General features: G+C 40.8%; 1 protein-coding gene across 1 annotated transcript; it reads right to left on the reverse strand.

Annotated features, from left to right (window-relative positions):
- Positions 1–2,512: 2,512 nt before the first annotated feature.
- On the reverse strand, positions 2,513–3,674 carry LOC308383266 (C-C motif chemokine 20-like; the record flags this gene model as incomplete). The annotated part of the gene is made up of 4 exons (XM_080861127.1): positions 2,513–2,639; positions 2,766–2,843; positions 3,361–3,472; positions 3,593–3,674. 4 exons carry the CDS (start codon positions 3,672–3,674, stop codon positions 2,525–2,527), a joined length of 387 nt encoding a protein of 128 aa, XP_080717253.1. The 3' UTR covers positions 2,513–2,524.
- Positions 3,675–10,717: the final 7,043 nt, after the last annotated feature.

Below are 10,717 nucleotides of genomic sequence, written 5' to 3' on the forward strand. Positions count from 1 at the left end.
AGTTTCTCATCAGACTATTATTGTTACAATTTACATTACAGTTGTAACTACAGTTCTCTGCTATGGCTGTCATTACCTGTCAGAAAATGCAAGGACTTTTCATAATATTGAACAGCTTTATTGTTTCCTAAAAACAGAGATCAAGACAAGTGACTGCAGCAAAGAGGTCAGTCTCAATCCCATCACAGAGGAAGAACCCACCCTGTGTTATGTAAGATTTATTTCCTTATTTATTTCAAAGAAAGACATGATCAAAACATTTTACATTTATAATTTTGATGCAGTTGGAAAAGCAAGTTTATGAAAGTAAGCCAGGTGAAAAATATGGGCTCAAGTTTGAGTTTTTTTCTTTTCTCCACCCGGATTTGAGACAACAGAAGGGGAAGTCTGCAGCCACTGGAAACAAGACTGGGTATATGAAAAGATCAAGGAGCTAGAGTGAGTATGCCTCCTTATCGCAGCCTGTTTCCTGTTTCGAGAAGTTATTGGTTTCTTTGGATATAATGTTGCCTAAGTATACCACAAGCTTGTTTTAACCATTATCCACTGTATGTGTGTTTTACAGGCACGCACGCAGAGGAGTAAGACTGCTCTCAACTCCAGCTCATAGAGAACATCCTTCTTTATTACGAATAGAAAGGACTACAGACATTTGTTTTAATTTGAAATACTTTTAAATGCTTTCTAATTTCATCTCTATTGTATATTTATAACCAGTGATGTTAATTTTTTCTGTTTTGCCTTTTTAATTTAAATTTCCGCTTATGGTATGTGCTTGCTCTTTTCAAACACACCGTATATCTCCATGACAAGAGTAATACAGCTGAGACTTTTATGGTGTTTTTCATAAATGAAATGACTGATCCCATCATGTATCCACAGTCTTGTTGTTATCTGATTTTCTTTGCTCGGTTACAACTCCCTTACTTGACTTCACTGAACACATCCATAAAACAGAGAAGTGATGCTTTGAGAACACACCAAACCCAACATTTGAATGCAATACTAACTGTTACACTGCTGATGGAAGAAGTAAGCAATTTGACATCATTCTTCCCTCCTGAACCACTTATCAGCCATCTTCTTAGGATGTCAGTGACTTTCTTGAGGTTATTCCAAAGCATTTAAGCCTGGGCTCTGTCAGATCTCTCAAAGTGTTGTTCTGTAGTGGATTAACTTCAGTCTTTACAGTCATTCTCCTACTGCGAACTTCTAGTGAGCTTCTGGCAAAAGAAACCACAAAGCATGATGCTTCCTCCTTTTCATGTTGCTGTGTGTCTTCCCATGTCTCATTTTTGTCAATCTACTAAAAACAGGTGAGTGCTGTTGTGCGCCTGAAGCATGCAAGCTTTCTTCTTCTTCTTTTTAGCTTCATGGTGTATATGCAACCCTGAATTAGTATTTATGTGAGGTGGATATTTGAAGAGACATTAAACAAGTCAAATTATTCCTTTAAATCGCTCTTATTCTAATTGCCTTTTTTAGCTCATAGCAAAGTAGCTTTAAGACATGACTAATAACAACTGGTTTAATGAAATTGTGGATATAAACTCCTCTGACTTCTCTCTGTTTGTGAGGCATAGACCTTGAAAAAGAGAAGAGCCTTGATTTTTTGTAAATAGAGCATTTCAAAAAATGTTCATGTCCTTGTAGCCAGACTATCAAAATCTCATGACGCAGCAGACAATGGTGTTATTCTCAGATTCATTCTGCCCTCTAGTGGGTGCTTTAAGTGACTGCAGTGCATATTCAGTCAAAGGAGTGTGTCACCTTGCATGACTGGTACACCAACCTCTTGGGGTGTTAATCTGAAATAGCACAGGAAACTGCCTCCCTAACAGCCATGTCATACATTTACATGAGCTCAGAGATCAGTATTGCTCATCAAGTTTTCACCATCCAAGGCTTAAGTACAAGTGCTTAAAGTGTTCCTAACTTAACTCATTAATTGATTGGAAAATATTCTCTAAATGAATGGTTGGGTTACCTGAAATATTTTGTGAAACTGGTTAACAAGTTCTAAAGTCACTCAAATAACTTTAAAATCCATTCAGTGAAAGTGACATGGCGGATTTTAGCTGCAATTTGACTAAAGAAATGTAGACAACAGCGTTACATTACCCTGAAATAAATTCATTTACTTGTCTGAAATGCAATATATGTATATTTTACCTCATTCATTTGTTTATGCAGCAGATTTGTTGCAGTGAATGAAACAAAACAGATGTTATTGTAAAAATTTATTGAGAGAATGAACAAATAATCAACAACATTTGTCTCAAATCTGTTCTTAATACAGTCTTAATACAGGAGTACTGAATTTAGACTTGAGGCTGAAGAAGTTAAGAGCGAAAAGTAAAGCAAAGGCATTACACATTTTTTCAGTTTTTCAAGGGACAGTGCCCTCAGCATTAACTTGATTATAAATGCTTGAGTATCTTTATAACAAATGTATAGGCACACTGGCTAATTCTGCATGGCGATTTCTTTACATCGAGCTGTCTAAGGTGACACCTGGTTTTTGCTAATAAGCAGTGAAAGCCTCTGTTGCAGTGAGGTCAGATCCACTTCCATCACGACCTGAAGCGTTTCCAGTTTTCTTCACTGAGCCACCCTTGGACATGTTCTTCAGTTTTGCGCTAAAAAAATAAGTAGTTCTTACATGTGAAATGCCAAAAACAAACCTTTTTATGCTTTTACAGATCTTCAGGTGAGCATCTAAACAGCCCCTAATTGACATTTTAAAGTGAGTAAGCATGTCATACCTGAGTTGTTCGAGGAGTTTTTTCACCCATTCAGCTTTCGGATTGGCACACATCTGCCTGTTTGCAACCGTGTAGAAACTATAACAGCGAGACACATCATTAGAGTAACACAGAGTATCATAGTACTAGTAAGTGTATTCATTTATGCTGCATGTATATGTGTTGGTATATGATAAATAATAACATATGCCAGAGTCTCTGCTTCAATAATTTAATAACTCAATTTAAGGATTTTAGGTTTTATAATATAAATATAATATGAATCAAAAGTGGTTAAGTTTTGTTGGATTAGACTGATTCAGAACAACCTCAACTTTAATTAAATTTTGATTTATGATTTAACAACATTAAAATGTTAAAAATAAAAGTCTTATTTTTATTCCACAAAAATCTGCAGAAATAACTTTAATACGTCTCGCCACAAAAAACTACCAATGTATTTGGAATATTTTGGAATAGATCCAATCCACCCCATTAGTCCCCACCAATCCACTTGCAAATGTTTGGCAATGTTTGCTATGATTGTTCTAGTCAAGTATTATAATGAGTAATTTAGAGGTTGCAGGCAAAGTTGAATGGTTTAGAAGAGTCTTACATGATCGCCTCGATGCGACAGTTTTCCCAGTTACGTTGTTCTCTGTATCCCTTGATGCGATTGAAGGACACGGGCGTCTTACTGTAGCTGGTACAGCAGGATGCACGGGCACCTAATGCACACACAGACACAGATGCAAAGGCACCAGATCATTAACATGTCATCTTTGAGTCGTTATGTGATATTGTCATTATTAACTGACCAAAAATTAAATGCAACAAAATAAACTTACATTCAGCTGGAGCTGGACAAAGTATCCCCAGTATGAAGCAGAGGAGAAGGGCCGTCAGGGTGATAGTACCTCTCGGAGCCATGTTGACAGTGCAAAAAGGGTGGCCGGGGACTCACTGAATACATGGTCTCTGCACATATATATACACTTTTTCCACTACTGATGTTTTTGCATCTTGTGGCTCCTAAATTGAGGACAGGAAGCCCACTGTTGCATCATGCTGCAACTTTGCATCTTCATTACCAATTTAGGCATGTACCATGCTATTACGCAATGCTAGGATTTGTTTATGTGGGATGATATGGGCCTGGTGCTCTGATGCAGTTAGTTCATATATCTCCTTTGGCTCTAATATGGATTTATACTTTCTGCATATGCATGTTATACTTTCTTTCTGAACAGTTGTGCAGTGAAGTTCTCCATATATGGCACAGCAGATTTGAATCGTTATATAGCTTAGCTTTACTTTGATTTCTCTTGATTTCATGGCTGCATCTTCATGTGTGAGTGCATATGGCCACATGGCTACATGCGAATGCACGTGACACTCACATGCGATATTCCCATAGCGTGTTGTAGTCCTACCAAAACATGACTGCCATAGCCTTTGTCGTACAGTAGTTTCACATTGTAGCTTGAAGCGGTTGTCTATCTTGGGTTTTTGATGTTATCAGCAATCTTGGGATTGTTTTGTGGTGAAAACTCAAAGTGTATGTGAAGGTTGTCAAACTTCCCCGCCCCCTTCCCCTGGTTCTGGTTAACATGACCTATTTAGTCTGCAGAAAGCTGACAATTTCAGATCTCGCTCAGCTGACCTAGATAGGTGCAACAGCTTCAAGTTGTAGCACATACAATAAGTATACAATATGTTTCAAAAACAGCATAAACAGGTTGTTTACATGTACGTGTAAAAATAAACAGCTCCATTACAGTAAAATACTGATATCTACAGTATTTTATTTAGGGACAAATATGAATGTTTTGCAATCAACATGAGTTTATTTGCACCACATACTCCACGTGATTGGCCTTTATCAGTGGGAAATCAGAAGTGTGAAGGCCAGCCACGCATTTATATCCAGTGCAGTTGATAGGAATCTGTGGCCTTGCTCAAGGACACTTCAGAAGCATAAATGCTTGTTGACACAGCATCTATAGAGAGGACCGCTACTTGAGTAAGTCTTCAGAGTCTCACTGAGTCAACTGTCAGCTGTTTGATTAACTCATGTGCTCTTGCCAGAGGCTGGTTTTTCATGTCCATCATCACGGAGTAATTATGAAAACGAGTCATTTTCATGGTAACCATTTTCTTTCCCCTGAAACTTATGTGTCTTAGAGCATAAAGTAATTCAGTAATTCGAGAACAAAATGCCTAAAATGTATTTATTTTCATTGTTGTTTATGCATGCTGATAGCTTTTATAAGGAGTCTGATGAGACAGATGAGAAGTCATCTGAAGCCTGAAGTTGTGATCCTAAATTAATTCTGACTCTTGTGAGCTTTGTGTCATTATGACTTGCACAGCTCCTGCCCTTCTTGAAACCTTTGCTGTCCTCCTACTTGGCAGGCTGACCCACACATCTAATTTAAAGCATCACACATGCACGGACCACGCTTGTTGGTGTCCTCCAGCAGTTTTTGCTTCCTTCTTTTATCCCTTTATCCATAGGGGGCACTGTGGTCATGGCCCGTTGATGGATGCCCAGCAAGATTTAATAAATAGAAATAAAGCAAATCTAGCCACTTTTTTTCTAGCCACGGCAGTACAATTGTTTTTCATACCACCAACAAGAATTGCCTTGTATTTGTAAAATTCTAATTGTTTGTTTTATTTTTTCTTTTCTCTTTTTATATAAAACATGTTGTGGGGCAAGCAACTTTTCTCAGCAAATTTTTATTTGTGTCATTGAGTAAAAGAAATGAAGAAACTCTCACGGTACCAAAAGAAAGCGTGTGGGAGTCACCTACATATCAAAATCAAAATGAGTCAGGTTCAAATCAACACAAGAATTAAGGTAACTCATTAACATCCCACCTTCTATTTTAACCTCTCTGTTTCTACACATGTAGGCGTTTGCGTGTGAAATCTGCAGCACGCACTGATAAAGGGAAAGGTGGCATGATTAACTCAGCAACGTCTGGTTTAACAGCCTAATCCCTGCTAATCCGACATAAAACACAGCCTCTTGCCGTCCTGTCTCCTTCACTTAAAGAAAAACAAACACCTTCCTGTGAGGTTACAGCCGCACTGCGTCTTTATTACAGAAAATTTACTCATCGTTTTTAAGGACCCAGTCAGCTGTTTGCCTGAAATCACTCTAATAGTCTTTCATCTATAAATTTATATTTTATTTTATTTTTACACATTATCGAGAAAAGTAACCAGTTAATGCAGAAATGCCAGGATGATGATTATTATTTAAGCCTAAAAAGATCCAGATGAATGTTACACCTTGAAATAGTTTTCTTGCTCGAAAATATTAACTACTGTATTTCATTGTATTGAAGTAGATCTGTGTTTTGGCGCCATGCGAACTATTAGTCCACCTCTAACTGGTTGTTGCTTTTTAACAGCTCTTACTATCTGCCTCCACCTTCTAAATACTCCAATAAATACTTGATAGGCAGTGCATACAACTGTATGCCATTGCACAGGTAGTACAGAGTGTTTCTCACTGAAAATGCTTGCTTTATGTGACTTGAAGCATTGTTTCTGCAGCTACAGTGAACAGAAAAAGTGACACTAGCACATAATTCAAACAACACTGTGTCACAGAGAGGATTTAGCAATTTCCTTGTGGGCGGATCACTGTAAATACCATCTTTTTCAATAAAGTAACTCCTTCCTTATATTGTTGTTTCCTGTATTGCCCTTTTCATTTTTCTGTTTGGTTCTTATATTATTGGTTTGTTTGCTAAAGTGCTGTTATTATTTTACTCTGTGAAGTAGTGGTTAGTTATGTGAACCTTAGGAAAAATGGTTGCTGCCTCTGTAGCAGCTAATTGGGATCCAAAGAAACCAGAAACAATTTAATGAGATGCAGATAAAGATCGTTTGTGATTATTTTCAGTTTGACTAACTTTTTGCTCAGCTAGTTTTTGTTATTAGTCATGCTTTATCACTTGTATATACATAAACTACTGCTTCACAGTCAAAGGGCACACATTCACACACACGCACACACATTTATCTATCTATCTATCTATCTATCTATCTATCTATCTATCTATCTATCTATCTATCTATCTATATATATATATATATATATATATATATATATTCTTGCATCATCTTCTTTTTATAGATGTATCTTTGGTGATTGTTTGCTTTAGAGTGGGTGTGAAGTAGACTTTTTCTCCTCATAGGCCCCTCTCCTTCGTTTTGAACTTATGCTGTTGGACGGAGGACAAGAAAAGAGAGAAAGGGAGGAGAGACGAGAGGGTAAGGGGGTGGTGGTGGGGACGGGGAGTGGGGGGGGTCACCATTGAGTTGTCCACCCACACAAGGCCCCCTCTGGTCACCTGCGTGGGTTTAGGCCGAAAGAAGGGCGAGGATGCATGCACACACGTGCGTGAGCACACACATGAGCACACACGCACACACACACAAAGAACAAAACGGCAGCTTTTCTAACCCCAAATGTCAAACGTACCAAAGTACTTTGGAATAAAAGCATTTTAAATGAGCAAAAAAGAACTTCCTCGAATCAACGGAGAGGGGGCATTGTCAGGATCCTTAAAAGCACTTCACAGCAGAGATGAGTTTAGCCAGAGAGAGAATCGGCAGAGAGATTAAGAAAAAATCTCCCAAAGCTCTTGGCTGTGGCATGATCTTCAAAAAATCATCATAATTAGTATCGTTCCAGACTGTCGAACCCGTGAGGCACGAAAAAAACAATGCACTCTTCAATATTTTATTGCGTTATGGTAAATTATTTGATGTGTAATTAAGTGAGCCCGGCAGATTCTGTCCTCATCGTTTTCCTCCTACATGCCATCTGCCCCGTGTGTCCAGACTGTGGGTGACTGAAGTAGCTGCGGGGGGAGATGAGGAATTATTGTGGAAAATTATAAGAAAACTTGTGATGTAACAGTCTGAGTTACACTTTTGTTGTTCAAACCAACACTGCAACATCCACGGCCTCCAATAGAATGAGTAGTAGAAGATGAAAAGGGGGGAAAATATAGAATTAGAAGACCTCTGTGACTCTAGGAAGCGCCCAGAGGTATTTTAGTCTGGCAGAAGCTAACTCCTGGCCGGGGAGACTCCGGAGGATAGAGTGAGCCAGAAGAGGTGAAGCGAACAGAGGGGAAGCGAGTAAGTTGGTAGAAAGATGAGTATTTTTAGGGTGGTCTGTTATCTGTGGAGACGAGGGCGTGCGGTATCAGAGCCGGGTCATATCGCTGAGGGGGGAAACAGCACGGGCTCTCGGCTGGGACGATAGATAAGGAGGATGGGAACAATGAGTTCTTTCTCTGTCTCTTGTACATGCATACACTCATACAAAAACACACATGCACACTAAAAAACAAAAAACAAAACAACCACATCCACAGGAAGATACACCATAGCTTCACTCATACACGGCTTCTCGCAAATACTTAGAAACCCTCAACCGTGTTAAAAGATGGTTTCAGAATGGAACCAGAGAGCTGTTACAGGTGACCCAGGAGTGTGTATTTACTCTAAAGAGTGTACAACAAAAACCAACAATATTGCAGAATCTCGTCACTGCACTACTTATCTCGCTTTCTTGCATTTCCCCTATCTGTCTCTCCTCTATTGTAGCCCTCTTAAGATGTAAATGCCAGCAGAACAGATGGATGGAGGGAACATCTCATCACTCTGACACCATGTTTATGCAATCACATGCAAACACACCACACAAACACACGCGGCATGCACGCGCACAAACACATATACACTCCATAGAAAGATGCTGATGGAGATTTCTTCAGTCATCAAAGTGAGCACATGATGCACAGCACACATACACACACACACACTTTTGGTGTTTTGGTGTTTTTGATGAAACCTTCTGTTCGCTTCTTCCTTTGTTGATACTGAGCGCACGTGTGCGTGGACACGGACGCACATCCACACACGAATTGAGTAATTCGCCAGACTAGCAGCTGTCATGGAGAAAACCGGGTACCAGCGAAACGCCTCTGACATGCTAATGACGCTCTGTCGACCCAAGGAGTTCAACCACACACGCTCGCACCATACAGATTTAGAAAATCTGATTATTAACTGTCATGTAGCCCCGGGAATATCAGCCTGGTTTTGTGAATATTAAATGGTTTTAGCTCCCAGTGCGATGTAAGCACTCTGTGTAGGACTGCAAGCCAAATGAAACCTTAGCTCGCTCCAGGAATATCTTAGAGAGGCTTTGAGGGAAGATCCCTTTTCAACACCCAGCCACCCCCCACCCTCCACACGCACACATACACCACCACCACCCACCCACCCAATCAAATCCTCACTGGCAATGCGCTGCTCCTCATCTCTCTTCCCTGCTTCTTTTGTTCATCTCTCTCAGCCGCCCACACACCTACCGTCCCTCGGGCTTTTCTCTTAACACTCTCACGCACATGCACAAATTTACATTTGGCTACTTTGTATGTACTTTGCTTAAATTTCTTCCTCTTCTCTCTGTTCTCCTCATCGCTGTTTGACACTTGGCGATTCTGGATGTCTTTAAATGCTGGTTCTCATGCGTTCATACGCTAACAAGCGCCTGTATCTAGTGGTCAACAATACACATGTGTGGGCAGGAGCCATCTGGGGCCTCGCAAGGAACAAAAAAGCGTGTAAGGATGTGTGTTTGTGTGTGGCGTAGGGCTAAGGGCCAAACGTAAAGTAGGGGTTCGATGCCGGGGGATCTTTGTGCAAACCCCCCTCGAGAAAGCTGTGATTCTCAGGGGAGAGTGGGAAAAACATTTCGACCGTCATCAATCAAAACTTTGGTGACACAAATGACCAGAAACAACGGAGCATTCTCCATCCATGTCACCGTGTCCCCTCCGCCTCGCTGCCATGTCACACCCACCTGTGCCGCTGCCCCATTGGCCTTCGCCATACGACGCCCGATGCGATTGGCTCGCTGGTCCCCGAGCGAAATCGTGGTCCCCTCTCGGCTAATTGGGCCTTTGTGATTGCGCATTCTATCGTGGGCCTGGCGAAGAATGAAACGTGAAAACGTTATTATGGCGGGTGGGGGAAGAGTGGCAGGTCGATGCGGGGAGATCGTTTTTGCCGCCTCAAAGTGCCAGATGCTCTTCCTGGGTCCATTATGATGCCACACAGGGCTTTGAGATGGTTTCGGCGTAGCAACTGTGCAGACACAAAAGCAAGATGGAGACCGGCTCGCACAAACACATACTTGCAAACGCAGGCACGCACACACTCACACATGAAGTCTCACATACAGAGAGTCCCCAAAAAAGTCCTAACAAACACCTGCCATTTAGTGCTTTTTGTGGCTGGTCTTCAACAGGGGTCATCACAGCTTACCTTTGTACGTGTTAAACAAGGACTGAACATGATGGAGCAAGTCTTTGCTTCACCTTTTGTTGTTAAAATGGACGACAGAGGAGAGAAAACCAGACTGGGTCGATATAAATTGAAGAATTTACTTCTTCAAGCTGCGCGGCCCCTCAGCAGTGATTCGTTTTCCAGGGTCTCTGAGAGAAGGAGCGTGTAGGAGGACAGGTCATGAGCCTGGCTCTTTGTGCGCTCCATCACGCTTACACACAAGGCCGGGCTCTTGAGCCTTTTTGTTTACGAGTGTTTTTCTTCTTTAATTAAGAACATGCTCATTTCTTTACATCCATGTGGGATTTGAAAAAATACTAAAAACTGTAGCTGACAGACGGCAGAGAAATGACTGAAGCTCCATCAACCCTCCTGTTCTCAGCCTTAAAATAACCAACAGCCCACTGTGAAATGATCCTGACCATTCTTTGGGTTTCTCCTCCTTCACCCGGCAACCATCAACAACAGGTGGCGCTGTAGTCACATTCATGGGTATTTCGCTTCTCAGGACAAAGGACAACCTCAACTCCAATCAGGCACTTCAGGCCTTTATCAGGAGAATGTGACATATTCATGTTTTGAAATGC

The sequence above is a fragment of the Rhamphochromis sp. 'chilingali' genome, assembly GCF_963969265.1.
Source record: "Rhamphochromis sp. 'chilingali' genome assembly, chromosome: 16".
Taxonomy (NCBI): domain Eukaryota; kingdom Metazoa; phylum Chordata; class Actinopteri; order Cichliformes; family Cichlidae; genus Rhamphochromis; species Rhamphochromis sp. 'chilingali'.